At 32.4% G+C, this 23,682-nt stretch overlaps 2 protein-coding genes across 2 annotated transcripts; one reads left to right on the top strand and one right to left on the bottom strand.

Annotated features, from left to right (window-relative positions):
• Positions 1–1,872: 1,872 nt before the first annotated feature.
• Positions 1,873–6,413, top strand: LOC135129172 (DNA damage-regulated autophagy modulator protein 2-like). Its single transcript, XM_064056282.1, has 5 exons — positions 1,873–2,011; positions 5,296–5,417; positions 5,469–5,692; positions 5,836–5,965; positions 6,019–6,413. The coding sequence occupies exons 1-5, from the start codon at positions 1,932–1,934 to the stop codon at positions 6,189–6,191; spliced, it is 729 nt and encodes a 242-aa protein (XP_063912352.1). The 5' UTR covers positions 1,873–1,931; the 3' UTR covers positions 6,192–6,413.
• A 10,748-nt stretch (positions 6,414–17,161) lies between these two features.
• On the bottom strand, positions 17,162–22,971 carry LOC135128977 (DNA damage-regulated autophagy modulator protein 2-like). Its single transcript, XM_064056058.1, has 5 exons — positions 22,720–22,971; positions 22,535–22,656; positions 21,462–21,691; positions 21,261–21,399; positions 17,162–17,444 (listed from the first exon to the last, which is right to left on the bottom strand). Exons 1-5 carry the CDS (start codon positions 22,788–22,790, stop codon positions 17,275–17,277), a joined length of 732 nt encoding a protein of 243 aa, XP_063912128.1. The 5' UTR covers positions 22,791–22,971; the 3' UTR covers positions 17,162–17,274.
• Between the last annotated feature and the right edge of the window lie 711 nt (positions 22,972–23,682).

Here is a 23,682-nt window from a genome sequence, read left to right on the forward strand (position 1 = left end):
GAAAGTATTAATATAGCCTCTGTTCTGTGAGACACGACTTTATTCTATGACGGTTTATTCTCGAATCTACAAAATGTGTACATTTATTTTCAAAAGTGAAAAGTGGTGGATCGGTGTACCTGGGTGGACCGAACAATGGTAATACGTAATACTCAAGTCATTACAGTGATGGGGCGGCAAATTTAAACATGAAGATTCGAGTTCAACAAACGAAGCTGAGTGAAGAAAACAAACTACAACACGCAACGCACGTTTAACACTCGCATTCCTGAGGCTACCATCCATTCTCCCAAAGGAAGAAACCAAGTAGGCGGCCTGATTTACAACAGCGAAATCCGAAATTGCAGATAAACATTCACATGAATTGTGATAGTCGTGGTTCAGTTCCTGCACCACGCGATCACGTACATTTATTTCGGTTAAAATTGAGATCTCCCGAATTTTGACGATAGCGCAATAACAAAATTTAATGACGCCACACTCTATCAAGAGTTTGTTAAATTATGCATTAATTCAACTAACTGATAAATCAAATAAAAGTTCATCAAGATTACATCGTGGACTGAACAATTCCGTATCACATAAAACAAAGCACATATGAAATAAATACAATAGGCACACATTGAATACGATCAATTAGGATATTAATTTAGCTGATCATAATTTTCGAAATTTTTTCCTCAAAATGGATCAATGTTTAAGATTAGTTTCAATTCCGTAAATGGACTATTTTATGTCTCCCTAAATCATCTAAAACCTTTAATATGGTTAATAAAATAAATTAAGCCCAAATAAGTGAATTTCGGTCACGTGTTTTGTGTACACATTATTGCGGCAAAATATTCTTACGACCATGAACGGTTAAAAGTCCTAACGTGCAGTGTGAATTTACAAATAGTGAAATAAAAATTATAACCGTCAAAAATTGCACAACATGATAGATTAGAAAATCGTTAATAATAATAGTTTATGTAACGAATGTTGAAAAGTGAGCATAATGTGACGAGCGTTAATGTGACACGAGAGCGAAGCTCGAGTGTTGCATGGGAGTGATTTACGCTATGCTCGTTTTCAGATGAGTAATATACAACATTTGCGTGTTGCCTTATTATAAAATTCAATAACGTAGATGTGTTTTTTTACATCTGTTTTTAAAAGATAGTAAAACATTCTGGAGAGATTCTAATTTTTAATGCAAGCGTTAAGTACTTTTTACTTTGCAGCACGCGTGTTGCAAAGTAATATCGTAATGTCTCTAGCAGCGCTATCACGACAGAGACAACACGAAAACTGATCTTATCGGGTCTTACATTTATTATACTTGCTGCAGGAGGAGCGTGGCATCAAATGCGATTTCATTTTGTTTAAACAATCGCCCTTTAATAAAACTACAAACAAAATTCTATGTACGAATTTTAACACGGTTTATACGGCACTACCAACTAACTAAAAACTAATTTTACCCTATTATACCCAGTTTTACCTACACTCTCCATTCCAACTCCTAAGCTGCTAACCTACATCTATGGTAAGATTAGCTAATTCCATAAACGCGCGAACGTGATTACCTATGTTATTGAAATAGTTTTTTTATTTTTCAACTGCGGTTTCGCATATAATTTTATGCCTTAATTGTTAGTAGAAGCACGTTTCATATATTTCATATAAAGAAACATATACGTAGATATAATATTAACAACATATTTTTTGTTGTTTTGGTAATTACAATATTTCATTCAATCAAAAAACAATCTATACCTACATACACACTACAACTGGAAATTCAGTTATATTCAGGTAATCCTTTTAATTATACACATGTATATCTTCTTCAAATATTAGATAAGCACGATAAGTGTGATAACAAATCCGTAATAGACTTTTAGCAACTGATATTGTCATATCCCTTAAAATGAACAAAATTAGTTGTAATGACTTTGAGGTTAAGGTTCCATCTTCATTACTGGCCAATTTTAACAGCAGTTTGGATTTCACTTGCATTTATTATATGGTAAGTAAAATTATTTTGTTTACATAATGAGATTTTAAAATTGTTTGTTTCCTGTCTTTCATGAGTCTGGAAACTATAAACTAATTTATTCTTGCCTTGGAAGTGTGTTATTTATACCTTACATTATATTATAGAGAATAGTTATAAAATAATGTTCTAAACACAGTACACGTAAGTATGTATATGCATAAATCTAGTAAATCAAAGTGTAGGTAAAGAATATTTTTTACTTACAATATTTTAGCAAATATTATTTTCCTTGGACTACTGAACCCAAAATGTAGTACAAGGGATTTAAAAGAAAAAATAATAAGTTCATGTTTGTCATTAATTTTATGTTTATGCTTCACGAATGGTAGAATAATTATAAATGTCTGTCCAAAGTAAAATTTATTCAAAAAGTATACACGTACTTTTGGGAATAAAAACCATTATATTTTATTTTAATGGCATCACACCAAATACTTTTAACTGTAAAATAAACAAGTGCAAATAGTAGTAAGCGATATGTTACGAAAATTTAAAGATTAATGTAGAAAAAGTAGGGGCTACTCGACTTTTCACATTTGATTCTATACTTTAGTGAATCTGTTTCAAAAGGATTAAATTACGTATAAATAAAGCTTCCAGATTTAGTATCATACAGAATTGAGAGATAGTGTTGGCTCTTACTCTTCTAACATGGAAAATTGTGCAAATGAAATTATATATACGTCAAAAATGAAATATTCGGACAACGTTTTAATACAGAGGCAAAAATTTCAAAAATGTTTTGTCCGAAGAAATAAAGGTGACGTTCTAAACACAAACATTTACACTAATCTTTCAAACATAATTGATTTTATTAATACACAGTATCAGAAATACCTAATATTCTGGCCTGGTCATCAATTATGTACCTAAACAAGGCACATGCCACCAGAAAAATGTACGATGACAGTGAGAAATCTAAAATCAACAACAATTACAGACAATATTTCAAAAGACAAGAGAAATAAATTTTAAATTTGTCCAAAAAACACTGAGCCAAATTCTAAGGAAGTTCCCGTAATTTAGAGATAATAGTCTTCCATCACTTTTGTAAAATTAATTTCTTTTCGGATGTAGGAAAAACCCGATGTGTTCTTGCATCAAAGAGTAGTAAAATTTTCATGTTACGTATCAATAAGAATTTTACAGATATTTGTTTAAGAGCCCTAGGGCTGGTTTATAGAAAAGCGAATTAAATATTTATTCCTCGATTAATTTAGCTCAGAATCAAAATGTGGAATATGAGCCCAGGATTGGTTAAAACATGCACGTTTCCTAGCAACGGACCTAAGTTAAAAGTTAGTCGTGGATTAACTTTAATTTCGCTTTCTATAAATCGGGTCCTAATTTCTTTCCTCGAACTCATATTATGTACATACCAATCTTGTCACAACAAACTGATAAATAGAATGGGTTTCATGTATAAATTTGTGCCTATTCAGAGAATCGCTACTATCTACAAAATTTATACAGATAAAAAACTACTCACTCGATATATATAAATAGACAAAGCAATGAAAAGATAGTTTCCACCTCCTTTGGTCTTATCAGTACAGCACATTTCAGTAGATATACCTAATATTACATTAAAGAAAGCAAATTAATATGTGGGATAAAGAAAACTTTCTAACATTCAGTTTAAATAAAAAATTATATGGAAAATAACTTGTTCCAATAACTTTCCGCAGATTCACACCTAAAATAAGAATACAATATCTATAACTTAAACAAAAAATTACACAAAATAAAAATTATGGAGCTGGTTCAAACAAACTTTTCATATTATTTTCTATAATCTCTTTAAGTTTGTATTTGCGATAGCACATTACTTCTCCGAAGTTTTCTATTAGCATTGCCGATAAAGAGATATGTATTTTACTTTGATTTAGTAGGTGAAAATTTCAGTAAAATGTAGGACATTAATCAGCAGATAATATTTTGATTATTAGTAAAAATAATGATGTTCACTGAAGGTACAACAGTAACTTGTGATATTTAGCAGCTAACTTGTCTGGCAAATTAAGAACCAAAATAATTCTTTTTTATGTTGGCGAAAATATTCTTAACTCCATTTAATAGTCTCTATACATCTTTCTATTAAAATAAAGTGTATTATGTCGTTATTCTCGCATTCATTTTCTCAAAATAAATACCTCAATCGTCGGTAGTCTGAAACCTAAGAAAAACGGATTTCTATTTTAAGCATTGCTTAAATTTCTTGTTTCAATTTAAACTTAGGGGTCTCTCTGGAGCGATCTTGAGTAAGAGACTATAATTATTTCATATATGATTCAAGTAAACCTGCGATGTTCATAATCGACAACCTTAGAGTTTGCATCGAGTTAGAATTAGATCATGAAAGTAAATTATAATGGCAGTTTTAATGCTATCTATTCTATTTTCTAAAATACTGAATACTCCTTTAGGAAAAGACCTAATACCTACTCAACCTGTCGTTACAAAAATGTCTCATTGCATGAGTTATTTACGAGAATATGAAAAAGTGAAAAGTTAAACCATAATAAATATACTCAAAAGATTTTTATTGTCACATCTCAGTTCAAAAGATATGCGTATTTTATCCAGTACCAAGAAATAAATAACAGATTTATATTTAAACATAAAACGTTTGAGACGACGAATACGTGCGATGTTACATCTACAACACTTTAATCTTCAACGTGTTCTTTCCACTTAATATTTCACATAGATTTTACTCCTCGTAGATAAATTCATTAATAACGAAGTAAGGTATTACCTCTTAAATACAGTTTGTGGCATCTACGGTAGTTTAAAGTAACAAAACTTTGTAATCTGTGACTCTCCAGAAAAGTCTGGTTGATTAACTCTAAAAAATAAGTCGACTGTATTGTTACGAAATAAACCCATACATCACCCCGGTAAGACTCATCATCACCGACGGCGGCGCTTGCATAAACTACCTACCTCGAAATAGTTAATTTATGGACTCTTAACTAAAGAAAAATCTGGAAGCGGAAGCCACGATGGACACTCCAGAACAACCTCGATTGCGAAATCTCTAGAAAGGAGCGGTGGCTGCTTAAATAAAGACCATCGCTAGGAACAGCCAGTCGAGTACAATGAATGAGTACGAATCAGGCTGAGTCGGAATTATTGTGTATATTATCGCTGCATAGTTAGTCGTGTAAATTAGTATTACTGAGGAATACATTGTTGCATCTTTTTATAATGTGGAATTTAGAAAGCAAAACTAATTTTATCTGATTTTTAAGTTATTTAGTGGCCATCTTCGACCAACATGTACATCCACTGTTTCCTTACATCAGTGACACTGGTGCCTTACCTCCCGAGAGCTGTATTTTCGGACAAATGCTAAACATAGCTGCTTGTTTAAGTAATTCTTCCACTATTGCCTAATTAGATTATAAATACAGTTTTCTTTTAGTGTTTATTACAATGTACATTCGATTTCGAACAGTTCAACTCCTCGAACATGTAGGATTTTCGAAGAATTACAAATTCTGGAATAAATTCTCCAACATATTTGGCTTTTTTTCTTGTCTAGGGATAAGCTTAGTCGCAAACTTTCAAGAGACATCCGAGATAACTGTTCATTTTATTGGTGCATTTCTCGCGTTTGCGGTCGGAGCAGTATATTGTATTATTCAGGTAAGTCCCATTACATACAAACGAGTTAACTTCCGAACTTATCTCCACAAATTAAAACTGTTCTGTCCTGCAACAACATCGAATAGATAATGTTTTCAAACCATGTCAGGTCATCTGGTCACTACTAAATATTTCAATTTTAGGCATATTTAACATGGTTATCGTTCTCAAGCAAACGTCTGAAGCTCATTCGAATACTTTTAAGCCTGCTGTTAATTCCCTTGTATATCACCACCACAGTTTGCAGCGCGTTATCATTCAAAGAATTCAATGGTTGTATGAAATAGATTTCAGCGTTTTGTTATTGTATTGATAATTTGTTACAGAGAACGCGTTTAAATGGAAGCACACCGATAAAGGATATACGCTACACTTATTCGCAACATTTACTGAATGGATTATGGCAGTATTAATGATCCTCTATATGGCAACATTCTACGTCGAATTTAGATTAGTCAAGTTTGGAGGACTCACTTTCGTGTTGGAAGATGATAAATGATCTGTAGATATCTGACAGTATCTTTCAATGTATTTATTTCCACATTTAAAAAAATTATGTGCTCTAATAAAATACGTGTAATAAGTAAATATCACTAAAAAATCAGTTAAGTGAATGGGTTACCTGTGATCATTTTTATAATTATACATTTGATACTTCCCGTGTAAGTAATTAAAAAAATTGAATAAAAGAATGATACTGAATTAAAATTACTACAAATTATGAATCGCCTACTTATTAGTGTTCACTAAAAGGAATCCAACCACTGGACCATCGTTGAGAAAAATACGTATGTAGTTGCAGGGGACTATGCAGAAAAGTAGTAATGTAATTTTTATTATATCTTATGTTTTTGTATATCAGGGACCGTAAAAACTGATCTTCATGGTAAGTAAAAAATATTTTTTTAAAAGTATATCATATAGTACCTATTAGTCCTACCTACCACTAGCATCATATGTAAACCTGAAATGAAAAATTATGTTTATATTTTCGAGTAGATATCGTCATCACATTACTTGCGCGCTTAAAGTGATATAGCGCCAAACATGTGAAGCAGGCTTGGCAATAGCAGCGCAAGCAAATTCTCTCAAAAGTGGTTAATTCTATTGTCGACTTAAACAGTACTTGTTGATCACGCTGTAGATGTTTCTTCATCGTAGCAAAAGCTTAAAGCGGCAAAGATACTGAGTAACAAAAGTAAAAGAACACCAAGAAGGAATTTTGTAATGAAATTTTACCTACAGGGTAAGTATTGTTAAACTAAGAATTGATTAGAACTTCAATGTTATCTGTCGAGTAATTTTAAGAAAAAAATATTTTCTTCTGATACGCTGTGGAAGTACACGTCGTAGGATTGACCTAATGCGATCATCAATGTCCTCGTGGGGCATTCGACCTCTCTCAAAGTCTCAAAGATGTCTAAAATTTGGACTACGACGCACTGTAGGCCTTGTGACAAACACTTCAAACATAATGTAACGGAAATGGTCAAATATGCCACACATACCACTATAAGTTTTCTTCAGCGTAGAGAAAAAAAAATGTTTTTATTAAAACTACTGGATAGTTAACATTGAAATTCTAATCAATTCTTATTTTGAAAACCCTTAATCTGTATATTATAAAATTTCATTCCAAAATCGTGGTTCCTTTTTGGTGTTTTTACCCAATATAGATGACCTTTTTTAGAGGAAGTCAATTTCAAGTTGATTTAACGACGCGACGTCGCAAAACTGCGTTGCTATGGGTGATGTCGCAAACATCTTAAGACTTTTGCGATATCAATGATATCATCATAGCAACGTGGCTTTACGACGTCGCTAAATCAACTTGAAAGTGCGCCCAAATCCACCTACAACGTTTATAATAAATAATAACCATGTATTTGCGATTATTTTTATTAAAAACGTTACTGTATTTCAAAATAAATTTGTGTTTGTTGAACTTAATCATCTTTTAACTTTATACGTATTTTTTGGTCTACACAATTTTTGAATGCCGCCACAATAAATATTAATGCTTTGGAAACAAAAGCGTTCAGAACCAAAATTAATAACAGAAAAACGTTTCCCATATTGTACTGTGGCGATTTAGAAGAGTTTCGACGCTTCGCCCCCTTTCCTAAAATATTATTTTCAGCAACTCCATCTCTTTCGAATTTTTGAAATATATAAAAGTCCGATGAAGTGAAATCTGGCGAACATGAAGTAAATGTACCCACCATACCATCCGTATACATTCAAAAACAGCCACTTAATTAATTACCGACCGATACTGAAGTTTGTGTCTAAATATCTACTATTTATAAAAGCACAGTGTGAAATCGGCTAAACTTTTTGGCGCTAAAATTGGAGGAATTATTTCTCCACCGACATACTCGTTGCCATTGCAAAAGTTTTCGGTTTTGTTTTGAGAGGGTTTCAAGGCTTAAACACTTATCAACTCCCCCTCGTAAATACCATAATGAATCAATGATGTTTATCAAAGACACAGAAGTGCACGTTATAAGTAATAAACAGGATGTTGAAACACGCTTCGTTGTTATCAAAATTTAAAATTTAAAAACAAATTTAACAAATGCGGATTATGCGTTGCATAATATTTAAAGTAACGCCAAATTAAATAAGTATATTGGTTTTTCAACAATTTATCTTTAAAAATACAACTGAAAACATAAACGATAAATTTCCAAAGATACGCGAAACGAATGTTCAACAGATAACGAAAACATATTCAGTCTCATTTTACATATTACAATAACGTTTTACCATAATTGTTTACATACATAACATTGTCACAACGTGTGCATAAATAGTGTTGTCCTTATATCTCCATATTGCTCTTCAATTACCCACAAGCATAATATTGTGATACTTCAACTACCAGTTTCATTTACTGAAAAACGTAAACAAAACCTTTAAAATATAAAAGGAAAAAACATCAGGAAGCGAACAAAAACCTTAACCTAGTATTACATTTTGTCTCCATATTTATAATATTGTAAAACAATTACATAATATAATATCAGAATTTCTTCTTCTGCATTTTTTAATAGTTCTAGTAGTATTCTGGTAAAATAACGAAAAAATCTGAAATTGTTCTACCTATCAAGGAATTTTAATTGTACATACGTAAATATGTACTAATCATTTATTTACCCATACTGATAACTTATTTGGAAATTAATTGCACATGTTGAAGAATTCATTTGAACTTTGATTTAAGTAAAAAAGAAGATTGTTTTGTTAATGCAGATCAGCATACGAAAAATATACATTCGTGTCCCATTAATTAAGATTGCTTTTATTGCGCATTAAATTTTAACTGGAAAATTTAGTATAAAATATTTTGAAGCAAAACATCTTGTTATTAGATTACCTATTACACACTCAGCGCCATCAAATGTCTTACTAAGAAACAACAAGTTTCAATCAATAAAATAAAAGTAACCTACAATCTACAATATTTGCATGAGCATTATTTTAAAAATAACAAGGAAGGAACATGTTTGCTACAATTCATTATACCAATTGATTTTAACTAGTAAACTTTACTGATAATTAAGCTTGCCTTTGAGGACAGTCACGGACATTGTCGCCACAGATATTGTATCCAGATTTGTCAAAAATTAGTTCGGTGGGGCTGTCTCACTGTGAACGCAAGTTTACACTTACGTTCTTACATATTTATTTTATGATTAACTAATAGTTACATAGGTACCTCACCTGCATCATTTCAAACCTATCAGTATTGTATTACATATTTATACAGGGTGTTATGTAAATATACAAAAAGAAAAAATCTGGCGAATCTGATGATCCCTAAAAGTTAAATAAACGTTTGTTATCTAACAATTTAACCTCACAATAATTTTAACGGCTATTTTTGAAACCTTAGCAACTAAAGAGTGGTGATGTGCAACCATTGACTTCGGTACACTAACCTTTTCATGTAACCTCATAGAAAGAAATCACAAGCGTTAAGATCAGATGATCGGGGAGACCACAGAACCTGTCCATTTCTTCCGATCCATTTTTCAGGAAAGTTCAATCTCTCACCTCTCTTGCGTTATGAGCAGGCGCCCCATCATGGAGATACCACATATCTTTTCTTGTTGACAGCGGTACTTCCTCCAAAACGTTTGCCAAATTATTGGTCAAAAAACCAAATAAGCATGAGCTGTTAACCGACAGGGTAGTACGTAGGAGCCTATCAATTGGTTTCCAACTATACCTGCCCATACGTTTACCGAAAATCGATCTTAAAAATTCTTGAATTGCATGTGGGTTTTCATCACACCAAAGATAGATATTCTATGTAACGTACAAAAGTTGTATTATATTTTTGAGAAGTGTGGCCGTCAACAACTAAAAATGTTGACACAGTGGCAGTTTAAAAATAGGGACTTCACTGGAGTTTTGCACTAACGTATCGATGCTTATGAAAAATTTTTGCGACATATGAAGAATAAAACATTGGTAAGATAAAAATTAGAATAAGCAAATATTGTTTGGTCACTAATATATGAAACTAGCTGACCCCGTCAACTTCGTTTCACCTACAATTTAATTTTGAACCTGCAAAATCGAATGCTTTGAAATTTTGCAGATGTTTTAAACATATGATAAGCATAATAAATTTTTATTCAAAATATATTTACTTATCCCCTCCAAAAAATTGATGACGTCAGCCCAAAATTTTGCCAAATGAATCCTATCTAAAATGTCCAAAATAGGATGAGACTATACTTGTGATTTATCATTCCATTCATATTTTTTAGTTTTGCTTATAGGGGCTGTCTCAAAAAAATTAATCACTGAGTCAATTTATTTTATTGATTGAATCAAGAATTGCAAAACTGAATTTTGAAATATTGCAGACGTTTTGAAGTTACTGTTTGACATGGTAGGTTTTCAATCAAAATATATTAGTTTATCAAGCCCAAAAACTTGAAGACGTCATCCCAAGATTTTGCCGAATAAATCCTATCTAAAATGTAGAAAACATCATCAGTATATTTTCGTAATTTATCATTGCATTCATATTTTTTAGATTTGCTTTTACAGTGACTCAAAAAAATATATGGATCAGTCAATTTATTTTAGTGAATAACACAAGAGTTGCAAAAATGAATACTTTGAGATCTTGCAGACGTTTTAAAGTTATTGTAAGCATGGTAAATTGTTAAGAATATTTATTTATTCCCCCCAAAAAATTGATGGAATGGCTCACTCGATTTTCGCAGATAATTTTGGGAATACAATACAGTTATTTTTAGTATTACACTGCACCAATCCAAGGTGGTATACGTCTTGATAGTAAATGTTGATTAGGTCATCACAAAATTGTGTGAAGAACAGACTCAACTCGAAAATGCTGAATAGGTTTCATTATACTTTTGGTGCGAAGGAAGTTCTGTCGAAACAACGTTCGATCAATTTTTTGACAATGGTTGATATAAATAAAACTCAGTAGATGCTCATACTCGAAATACGAAGTATCTACTCGAATATCAAATCAAAATATTTCTAATTTTTCTAGATGATACTAATACTTCAGTAAGAAGTAACAGTTGATGCTCAAGTAGCATCTCGATACAACAAAAAAGGACAACAGTGACAGTGTTCAACCATCAAGGCAAAAATCGAGTCACCAAAATATAAGTTAGCATGGGGTAGACACCTTTTAGATGGGAATCTCTATGGCCATTGTTAGAAAAAACGCACTGCACAATTTATGCGTAAATAAAAGTTAATTACATGAAAAGTTTTCGATATTCCTGCTCCTAATGTGTTTTTCAAACTGAATGCACCTTTTGACGACGTTCCACGTTCATGAAAGTCACCATGTTTAGTTAAAATTCACTCTTACAACGATCCTACTGGTTTTCTAAGCTGCTTTACAGACAGCTCAGTTATTTGCCACGCCGATGCTCATTTCTAGATTAAATGCTCACAAAACGCGTAGATGTTCAGTTTGTGTCCGGGGAGATACAATGTTCCCAAGTAGGTACTCAGTACATAGAGTAGATGCTCAGGTATATAAGAATAATAATGAAGTAGGTACTTCGTACTTCGAATATTAGTTCCTACTCAGTTTTATTCATACCACTCATTGTCTCGCTTCAATGTTTGATTAAGTTGATTATGAGCACAACGCTGATCAACATCCATATCCGAATTACCCCTGAAATAAATCATTGCGGTTTGCACCTGAGGTAGTTCGTCCCACATTTGAATGACTTCGTGGACCTGTGAGGTTGTCGTCTTCTCGGCATTTTAATGAACTTCATAAAACGACAGAGAATTATTTTCACAGTCAATCAAATCTGTAAATTTTGTGTTGAGAATTTTAAAATATTGAAAACTTCAAATTAAATCCTCGAATAACGGTAAAGTTTGAGGTTTTGTCCAAACCAACAAAGTGAATATAGGTAAAAAGAATGGCAGATCAAAATGAATAAGAAACTTTCGCAATGTGTAATTAAATTCACTTTAACCAAGACTTTTCTTAAAATAAACGACGTTTTTTTACGAAAAAACAAAGAACGATTTGAAATGCAATATACTTTTCACAATCGCACGGAAGAATTAGTTTTGTATGCCGCGTCAGACGACAGGTCCGTCAGAAACGCCAACTATTGAAATTAATTCGAAGTGGCGATTCCCATACAAAATTTTTAGAATTTTTTTATTTTTTAACTGTTCTTTTAAGTTATCCTTCTTTTTTTTATTTATAAACCATCCCCGTAATATAAAAAAAATTTCAAATCGATCAAGCCGTTTTTGAGTCTTAGCGAGACTAACAGGAACAGCAATTGATTTTCATTTTATAGACGATTAAAAAATGGGGGTTGGTGGTAGAAAGGTAAAAATTTAGGGTTATGTGTATTTTTTGATGCCAAATCTTAAAAAAATAAAAGTAAAAAATTTTGGCCAAAAAATAGACAAACATTTTTTAGGGTGGACCACCCTTATCACTTAGGGATTTAAAAAATAGTTTACAACTTATTGTCAGACCTACCGAATATACATAAGAAATTTCATAGAAATCGGTCAACCCATTTCGGAGAAGTTCGGTTACAAACACTGTGAGGCGAGAATTTTATACATAATGCATTATTTTAGAACAAATTTCATTACCATAAAAAAGGTTATATGTACTAACTCGACCTTAAAAGATAGACATATGCTGTCGCGGACTTTTCTTTAGAACTTTTAGAGGGGAACAATTTCGTCATACATGATTTTTACGTAACTTTAACCGTTTAAGCAGCGTAAGCAACGGAAGCTGTCAAAGGAGGAATAATTTTCCCGTTTTTCCGAATTTTTCATTGCTACTTCGCTCCTAATGATCGTAGCGTGATGTTATATAGCCTATATGTAGATATGATACATGGACTATCCAACACAAACAGATTTTTTGAATTTGAACCAGTAGTTTCTGAGATATGCGTGTTCAAATAAACAAAAGCTTCAGCTTTATTATATAAGTATAGATTAATATCTAGACATTACAGAATGTACACAATTTCCTACATTAAAAAGTAGACGGTGCATGGTTGTAATTAAATTCTTGGGGCAGTTGACAGTATCACATATTGATTCTCCTGTTTTGTTGTCGAGCATTTTTATTGTAGAAAATGTGACATATTTTATCTTGAAAGAGCTAGAAACAAACATTCTGCAAATGTCCCCCATGCATCAAATGAACTTTCTTACTGTCAATAAAACAATGTGGATATTTTCATCTAAACAGATGAAACGTTTTATTAGTGCAATCATATAATGAAAATGATTAGTTACCTACTTATTATAGCTATAGTGCTTAAGTTAACTTACACTAACTTGTCCTATCTGGACCGAAACTAAGAGAACAAGCAAGGAATGGCATCACGCCTCTTCACCAAAACCAAAAAAACTTTGGATAGAAAATTACTATGAGCTTTTTTTGGAACGCAAAAAGGATAATTTTGGAAGAGTGCATGGCTACTGTTATCAATACCACATACTCAGAACTTCTTAAGAACCATCTGCCATCAGAACAAAAAGGCGCGAGTTTCTGAATAATCAAGTTTTTTTGCAGCACGATAACGCACGGATGCGCACTCTACGTTTAACGGTGACAACCATCCAGGATTTGAAGTTTCACTATCTCCTTATTGTCCTGACCTAGCCTCACCCGATTACCATGTCTTTGGTCCCCTTAAAAAGGCATTAGATAGAAAGAAATTTCAGAAAAAATGGTGAAGCGATACAGGTGCAAGAAAAGTTGGTTTTTAACCAAGCCGAACTATATCACTTTGTTGATGTTTATACCAAATTAGTGATTCGAATCTCAAGAGTACTACTTGTTTTCAAAAACAATTTCTTCTGATTACAATATATTAACGCAAAATGTTGCCCATTACTTTTTTTCCTTTCACCAATATAATTCCAAAAAGCTTTTAGGATGCATTAAAGCTTCAGGAGAAATACATCTAATCACCTCCGTAATTTTTTGTTCGAAACGTTCAGTGTTATTATTTAATTGTAGTACCTAATATAAACTTTCCCTTTCACTGTATCCCACAGAAAAAATCTAAGGGGTCCATATGACAACTTCTCGAGAGTACAGGATGAATAAAACCTCCCAATCTATTTGTTGGAAAAGTTTCGTCAAGGTGCTCCATTTTGTTGAAACCACAAATTTTGACGTATCTCCAAATTAACATTTTCTAGAAGAAGTGGTCATGTACTCCAAAGAAAATTCAGATAGAAATTTCAATTTAAATATTCCCGGAAAAAGAAGAGATCAAGAATTTGTATTCCGAGTATTCCATACCAAATATCTGTAGAAGTGATTTGAAATGCTTCTGTCAAACCTTCTGAGATTGTCTTCAACAAACTCTAAAAATAGTACTTCACTGTTAAGACCGACAGAAATATGCGCTGCTAAAGACGCGTTCTTGTTGCATTCACCATAATTCAAAAGTTTATCAACTTTCCCATCGTTCGAACGCATTATCCGAAATTTCAATTTAAATATTCCCGGAAAAAGAAGGGATCAAGAATTTGTATTCCGAGTATTCCATACCAAATATCTGTAGAAGTGATTTGAAATGCTTCTGTCAAACTTTCTGAGATTGTCTTCAACAAACTCTAAAAATAGTACTTCACTGTTAAGACCGACAGAAATATGCGCTGCTAAAGACGCGTTCTTGTTGCATTCACCATAATTCAAAAGTTTATCAACTTTCCCATCGTTCGAACGCATTATCCGGAATTTTACTAAAAAATTAAGTTTGAAGTGCAGTTCACGATGTTTTTCGTTGATTCAACATTGATAACGATGAATCAACGAAGACGATGGTCTCTCTCGGGAAATAAAACCCAAGTATCCACGATCGCTTTGAAAATGTATTTTGTGTTGCGTTTTGATTTCATTATTACTCGTGAACCAAAACCGTTGACCAAATAATATGTACTACACAGGGTATCAGATAAACTTTACTCGAACGTAATCTACATTACAGTGAAGTAAAAGTTTTTAATGTTCTTCTAAAATATACCAAAACAATATCAGCAATTCATATATTCCAAATTAAAAGAAAAAAATATCTATATTAAATCGCTGTATTTATATGTACACGTAAAGATTTTAGGAAAAGTTGACCTAAGATAATTTGGTATTAGAATCATTGACAAAGTCCACACAAGATCTGCGGGTCTATTAATTAATAATAATAATAATAATAATAAAGTAATAATAATGTTATGTAAGTAATTTTCTGACAGAAGCTAATTTCCTTCTTGTAAATTGCTGTGACTGGAGTGGGAAGCCAAGATGATGGAAGTGAAAATTTCTGAAAAGATGTTTTAAATATATCTTTTCATAAAAGTTTTTAATATGTGGGAGTAGGTCTATCAAATTCGGTAAATTCTTCAAGCGTTACCTGAGTAACCTGTATAGGCGATATTCAATCCCAACGGCAATGTTCTGTTGCGTAGACGGATGCAAAATAATTAGCCATCGTTTTAGCTAAGTATGTCAAATTCCGAGATTCTTACCTACCCTCACCCCAAAGACTCGTAGTAGTTGAAATTCTTATCGATAATGTGTTATGTTTTGCACCTCTATTAATTAGGCATTTTTCAAAACTTTGTCTTTTCCGTCATCAGATCCTGTTCTTTTGTACATAAGGGTTTCATAGATTGAAAAATTTTCTAACGGATTTAATATTTAATATTTATTTTATTTATAATATTTCTACACAATTCAAAACGATTTCTGCAAAATGCATTCATTTGCTGTTAATACTGTTAAAAGAAGTATCAACGTTTTCGTATGTCTTATGTTTATAGGAGAAATGTTGGTTAAACTTATATTTTATACATGATAGTCACAGGACAGTTGACACAAGTTCTGATTCATTTACAAGAATTAAATCTAGAGGAGATGATTCTTTATTCGGGCGGAGTGGTATATTGTAAGGCCTTTAATTATGTATATATCCAGACTAAGAAGTGCTGGGTATAAATAACTGTTGAGAATTTCTGTTTGTTTCGGGATTGTAATGATGGGTCCGTGTTTTAGCCATAGTTACAATGCAATCTAAAATATTCGAATAATTCTTTTCAAAACGGTGTAAAAGTGATTTCGACATTGTCTGAGTCATTTTTGATTAGCATTCACATTTAGGGGTTCATTGAGCAGATATTTTTTTTATACCCAAATCATGATGTACGATGTTAAGGACACGTCCATAGGAAATGTTTAATGTATATGAATGTAATGAGTAAATCCTCTAAAATCATGACAAGCACAGTATTTTTTTCGGGAGTGGACACAAAAACACGGTGTTCAATCTTGACGTCTGCTTTTACTTGTTCTGATTCGGCAACCCCATTTCTTGTGATGGTATACCAAGTACTATGATCCTTCAATTTGCCCCCACCCATATTCGCATAACTTTTCTTGGGGGCAATCCTTTCGAAAACAATCACCGACCAATATTTAATTTTATCAAAACTAAGAATTTTTTCCTATATCTTTCCCTTAAAATTGAAAGTGTGAATTTTGTTATCAAAATTGGTGGAATTATTTGTCGAACGTCATGCATGCTTGTTCACGGTCACCGCTATCATTTTTGTTTATGGGAAAATTCCGAGGCCAGTTATTTATCAATATCCCCTCCGAATTAACAAAACTTCACACCCGGATCTACATATTTTGTTGTTCGAAAAAAGATGATCTGGGGCTTTTATTTAAATTGTTCGCAAATTTTAGTGCATCGTTTGGATTCATGAGAGTAACATCAGTGTCTTTAAAATTCAACATGTTTCTATAAGACGTCATAATCTTAGTGCTAACTGTTGAGTTGCTGTATGTTAGCAGTATTTTGAAATTTTTGGTGTTGACCAAAAAATTCAAAATACTGCTAACATATAGCAAAAATTACAATATTAACAACAGTAAATCCCTTATTATTAACAAAAACAAACATTATTTTAAATTCATACACACAAAAGTTTCATATTTTACAACTTCATAAACACAATATCTGCACGACTGTTAAATTGAGTTGTAGGTATAATAAGTCTTATACCTTTTCACTAACAAGTGGTTCCGTCAGTGAAATATTCTTGAATTCTTTTGTATAAAGCAACAAAAATAAAACAGAAGTGATAGCCAGTATCCATTCGGCGATGGCACTGGTAAAATGATTGATATAGCCTCCATCTTTTTTCTTCCATTTAGTCGTATCATCTCCTAAAAAATGCATAGATGTATTAAATATTTAATTAAAAACGGCAACATCTGTTGATAACTTATATAATGCACAAAATACAATTTAAGCAAATACCTACAGTGTACATTTAATTATCAAACAACAAAACTGTTTTACGGAGTTAGATGATTTATAGTCCAAAAGCTAACAGATTTGTCCTAGTTTAGAGAATGCGAAAATTTAAACGATTAGTCAAAGCTATTAAAAAGTTTTATTACATTAACCTAATATCAAACTTTTTCCTTAGCAGCTATAACAGTAACGCAACATTTTGTAGACACCGAACTGTCGACCATTTAGTGCAAATGTAATTATGTTTAGGTTTTCTATTTTTGAAATAGAAGCTTAGTTTGATAAATAAATTCCACCGCTTCGCCAGTTTTTGGAGACTTCGTTAGAAATACTTACATACAATAATACTTAGTATATACGAGGGTCAGTCAATTATGAACCGGAATTCTGTTTTTTCGAAAACTGTACTAATTCTAATAAGCTGCCATAAATAGAATATGAAGGTAGGAATGTAGAGAAGGGATGTGGCCATAGCGGCAGCCGATATCTTTTTGCAATGAGCTGTAGCATCATGTCGAAGCAAGCAGTGCCAGCGTCGTTTGCACAACGCATTATCGTTAAATTTCTCGCAAAAGGGGGCGTCAAATCCTCCGAAATTTTAACCAAATTGCTTGCACAGTTCGGGGAAGAAACGTTGTCAAAAACTCAAGTGTACGAATGGTCCAGAAAATTTAAGGAAGGGCGTGAAAAGGTTGAAAATGGGAGTCACCATAGTCCTCACAACCATTTTTTTTTTTTTTTTTTGGGACTGGAGAGGAATATTGCTTGTCGACTTCTTCATGAACGTCGTACTGTGAATGCTCCATACTACTGCCAGCTTTTGGACGATGCAAAGGCCGCGTACAGATCCAAAAGACGCCAAACTCCAATCCGAGACGTAATTTTGCTTCACGATAACGCTCGACCGCACACAGCCCTTTTAACGTCATAAAAATTGGTTGACTTTCACTGAGAAGTCTTCGAACATCCCGCCTATAGCCCAGATTTGTCGTACTGTGACTATCATTTGTTTGGTCCACTAAAAGAGGCAATAGGAGTGCAGCGTTTCAAAAGCGATAACGATGTGGAGCTGTTCGTGCGCAACTGGGTTGTGACACAGCCTCAAACATTTTATGATAAAGGAATTAAAAAGCTTCCTAGACGTTGGCAAAAATGTGTAGCCCTTCAGGCAGACTACGTAAAAAAATTCTAGACTTCGTTTGTACATTTGTACAAACATATACATAAAAAAGGAAGCACTGCGGAAATCAGTGAATATAGGCCAATTGCTTTGATCAACAACTTTGCTAAAGTGTTTGAATTTGTAATGCATGCTCGCATCTTTTCCCATGTTTCGCAGCACTTGTCACCGATGCAGCATGGATTCATTACAGGAAGGTCGACTGTCACGAATTTGATGATCAAGACGCAATATATCTCAGAAATGTTTGACAAACATCTTCAAGTTGATTGCATTTATTTGGATTTTAGCAAGGCTTTTGATCGCATTGATCATCGTATTCTACTGCATAAACTGGAGAGTTTTGGCTTTTCCGATGGTTTGCTTAGTGTCTTTAAATCTTATCTAAGCAACAGATATCAGTATGTATTTTATAATAGTTGCTCCTCACGTCAGTTTCCACAGACATCTGGTGTGCCGCAGGGCTCGGTCTTGGGACCATTGTTGTTTATAATGTATATCAATGACATTATAGATGTTTTGGACGTTCCTTCCTTGCTTTATGCAGATGATTTGAAAATCTTTTTTCGCGTACAGTCATCTTTGGATTGTATTCGTCTGCAAGACAACTTGAATCGTGTGTTGGTATGGTCGGAAAAAAACAATTTGCTGTTAAACGCCAATAAATGCATCGTCAAGTCATATTCGAATAAACTTTCAAATGTTGTATACAACTACGTCTTGGATCAAAAAGTCCTGCAACGCCCTGATTATGTATGTGACTTGGGTGTCACATATGATGCTAAATTAAGTTTCCACAAACACTATGAGGTTATCTCGACATCGGCGCATAAATCATTAGGGTTTGTTGTTCGCAACGCGGCGGAATTTAAAGATTTTGATGTGCTAAGGCTTCTCTTTTTATCATACGTCAGATCCGTCTTGGAGTATGCGTCGGTGGTATGGAGCCCTTTTTATCAAACCTACATTTCTCTGTTGGAAAAAATGCAGCGTCGATTCTTAAAATTCCTGTCTTATATCTGTGATGGTGTTTACCCTGCAAGAGGAATTCCAAATGATATACTGTTACGTAGATTTGGCTATCAGAGTTTGGTCTGCAGGCGAAAAGCAGCTTCTATCTTAATGTTACATAATATTTTAAATTATCGTATCAAATGTGAAGATCTTCTTAAGATCCTAAAGCTACGTGTGCTAAAACCAGGTTTAAGATCATATTCTTTGTTGCATATGCCTGTCCCAAGAACAAACATATTGAAATCGTCTCCAGTATATCAAATGCTTCAAAACTATAGAGAGGTGGAATCGGAAATTGATATATTTAGTACTTCGCCAGCAAAAATTAAGCAGTTTTTCAGTGTCTAATTCTATAATAACTTAGTTGTTTTTGCCTTTATTTTCTAGTTTTTATTCCTCAGTAATTGGGCTCTCAGCCTGTTGAGGGATTACTCATAATAATAATAATAATAATTTGTTTTGCATTATTAAATTAATAAAAAATAATTCCGGTTTATATTTGACTGACCCTCGTATCTGGCAAATTTCTTTTGTGACATGTTAAAGCACTGAGAAAATTTCATTTTTAAGTAAATTTAAGATTGCCATTAGTGTTACTGAAATAGAAATTGTATTTGTTATTTTATTCTCGTAGTATCATTTAACCGAAAATGCTATAATGTTTTTTCCTGTTCTATTCTAATCCTGTCTTAAAGGTTCAATAATAAATCATGGCGTATTGTATTTATCTACGGCATATCATTTTCTACCTTATTATATTATTTTTATACTCTTCGAAGGATATTAAGCGTGAGTAATTTCTACTCATAATTTCCAAGGAAAACTATGTGGACGTAGTAAATTGTGCGTGGCTGTTACAAACACACTTAAAACAACCCATAAAGATTAAAACACTTTTTAATGACAAACAGTTCATTAAAAAAATTTTAAGCCGACTATTTTCCAGTAAAGCAATGTTTATACAATTACTATTTTTTTTTTAAATATTCATTATTATCATTGGAAGGAGACAAACATAAGTGTTCATTACATACACATGATATGGTTATACATATAGCCAACAATCATTACATTGACATGTTCCTAATCGTGATCGGAGTTACTGTTGAATGAAATTTTTGGAAAAATGCATTGTAATCTCTAAATACAAGTAATTTTATTTGAATTTATAAAACTTAAAAATGGTAATTTGTAAAAGTTAAATTTTATTAATTTTGCTTCACCGGCCAATTTGTGTCAGCTTAATTACGAACAATGACAAACAAAATTACAATACAAATATTGATAGTTTTGCTTACCCATATTGTACATATCGAAAATCAAACTAGTAAAATGTATACGAATATAAAATGTATAAATGTTTGCCTTCTAAAGTGCATGACATCTAGCTTTTTAAAATACTGAGTAGGTATGTGTGTTGCGAAATATCGTTTCCCGACACCCGTTGTCTTGATTTACAGAAAATGACAAGATTGTGTATGAAGAGATGAAACAAACTGATAATATAATTAAGATTTACAAATAATTTTACCTGTAAATTGCATTATAGAAATCCCTGCAAAAACACAGCTAATTAAAAACATGACGCCACCAATTACACTGCAGAAGAGTCTGCCAAAGTTTATTATTTTATCACCAACATTCGGAAACAACTGGAACGATATTCGAGTCTGAAAGGTATGCGTGAATAAATAGACGTGTAGCGTTAGTTACCTCAACACGAAAAAAATACCTGCATACACTGATAAACAGAACCCAGACCAAACGCAGCAACAGCCCCAATTAAGTGTACCACCAAAGCATTTGTTTCTTGAAAATTACCAACAATACATACTCCGAATGCAGCAATTAATCCTAAATATAGTGATATTTTATTATTTTTCTTTATCGTCATTGGCAGTTGGTTTTCCTTAGTCATTACGAACTGTACTTGACGATATCGAATATACATTATTAAGGCCTCTAAAACATTCCTTACTATATTTACGTACCTATATTAATATATTATTGGGTGCCCCACGAATCAGTTTAAAACAAAACTTAACATTGTGAATTACACGACTCACACAATGGTAGTAATCGATTACTATTATTTGAATGAGCATGAGAAAGTCAAACCTTGTTTCGTAAAACACCCGGTACAAATCGTAAAAAGTGATAACCAAACATTTGTATTTGCAAAGTTAAAAAAACATTTTTAACTGCTACCACTTAATTGACAAATCTATATGCGCAAGCTATAATCGTATCAACTACAACACTAAAGATTTAATAGTAACCGGTCATTATCGTTTCATTTTCTCTCAATACGATTCACATGACTATTGAAAGATTTTAATAAAGCAAAATAAAAACTTCAAAAAAGAAAAAAGACGATTTCACGTAACAAGAAATAATTAAGTTATTTATAAAATTGTTCACTTAAATTACACAGTTACGTGCAATGTTAAACATCAAAGCCACTTATTTTAATAATCTTGGTTTTTGTTTATTTACGCTAAAAATCATTTACTTGAGGCAACCAAATAATCGTCTTTAAATATAAAAAGGACTTTGATTAATTATTACAACAAATTTTATTTTAGAGCAGAAACTCTTCAAATTTTAAGAAACCTCTTTCTCTTCATTAAATAAATTTGCAGTCATACAAGTTAAGTGACAGATAGAATCCGATTGAGTTTTTTTTTAGGATGTGGAAAATTGAAACATCGATTTTCCGTTTGAACTGACCCTGACTGTAATCCAAGAGGCACAGAAAATTATTGACTCTAACATTACATGTCTTAACATGCAACTGCAACTTACGAATTAACGCCCCAATATTCAGCATTATTCCAAAAATACAACTTTCAGGTGACCAAGTTCCAGTGTCACTAATATAAGGAAACAAAGGAGTTACATCTTTTCTATACACCGAAATTATATATCTAAAACAAATTTGGTAAAAATCTTTCATTTTAATTTTCATATATGCATCACTTAATACTCACGTTAGTATAAAAGTTACATAAAACCAAACGGCACATATAATTGGTAATATGTAAGAATAGTGGAAAGGCATGCCTACCAAGTTTTTGCTTTTGCCGTCATGCACCTATCAATAATCTGTATGGTAGCACATGTAGGTTGCTACTGATGGACAATAGCCACGAACATTTTCCATGAGTTATAACAACAGGTGGTATCTCACGGGATCTCTACGACAATGTTGTACTGGTACTAATATAAAATCCATACTTACATGTATTATTCCTAATCATGTTCTCATTATTAATGGCTACATTATGAATCGCTATCATTGACTAGTCATTAAACAAAACATGGAAACAAAATTTTTACTGTGTTGTGCTAAAACAAACGAAATATTTATAATTCACAAAGGTAAATAGATAAACTACCTCTCGACGTATTTCATATTCTTTGCATCTAACTATACACTACTACAACACTAATTTAATTTACTACCGTATCAGACGCTCAGAAACAACAAAACATCTCCTGCAACTGAAATCAACAAATCATAATATTTTGATGAGGTATTGATTAACGTTCAGCTTAGGGAATTGACATAGGTTCAATAAACTCCTCCAGCATAATTACATTTATTATAATAAACTAAATAAAATGGTTGTAATGAACATTATCAGTAAAATATATATGCATCAAAATATTAAAAAAGAAACAGTATCGTCACAAATTGATTGATAATAATTTTTTGTTTGCATGTTAATTTAAAATATAATTTTGAAAAATATATTTGCAATATTTATCATAGCATGTTCTTAGAAGATTTCTGAATATTTTGTTACTTTTAGTTTGTTGTTATTATTTTTTGATTGATATTAAACAGTATGACTTTATTGCATTATTCCACAATATCTATGAAATCAGAAATTCTGTAGCTTGGTATTTCACTTTCACTGTTTAGTGGTTACCCAATATCACAAATGCTA

Source organism: Zophobas morio, unplaced genomic scaffold (genome assembly GCF_036711695.1).
Source record: "Zophobas morio isolate AGI-343-1 ecotype UQ-CSIRO unplaced genomic scaffold, CSIRO_AGI_Zmor_V1 ptg000014l, whole genome shotgun sequence".
NCBI lineage: Eukaryota > Metazoa > Arthropoda > Insecta > Coleoptera > Tenebrionidae > Zophobas > Zophobas morio.

Excerpts from the sequence above, each read along its gene's own strand:
- LOC135129172 (XM_064056282.1), top strand. The coding sequence starts at position 1,932 with ATGACTTTGAGGTTAAGGTTCCATCTTCATTACTGGCCAATTTTAACA. Across the intron at positions 2,012-5,295 it reads TCACTTGCATTTATTATATG|TTATTTAGTGGCCATCTTCG; the intron begins GTAAGTAAAATT and ends CTGATTTTTAAG. Across the intron at positions 5,966-6,018 it reads ATCATTCAAAGAATTCAATG|AGAACGCGTTTAAATGGAAG; the intron begins GTTGTATGAAAT and ends AATTTGTTACAG.
- LOC135128977 (XM_064056058.1), bottom strand. The coding sequence starts at position 22,790 with ATGCCTTTCCACTATTCTTACATATTACCAATTATATGTGCCGTTTGG. Across the intron at positions 21,400-21,461 it reads CTGTTTATCAGTGTATGCAG|ACTCGAATATCGTTCCAGTT; the intron begins GTATTTTTTTCG and ends CATACCTTTCAG. Across the intron at positions 17,445-21,260 it reads TTCTATAATGCAATTTACAG|GAGATGATACGACTAAATGG; the intron begins GTAAAATTATTT and ends TGCATTTTTTAG.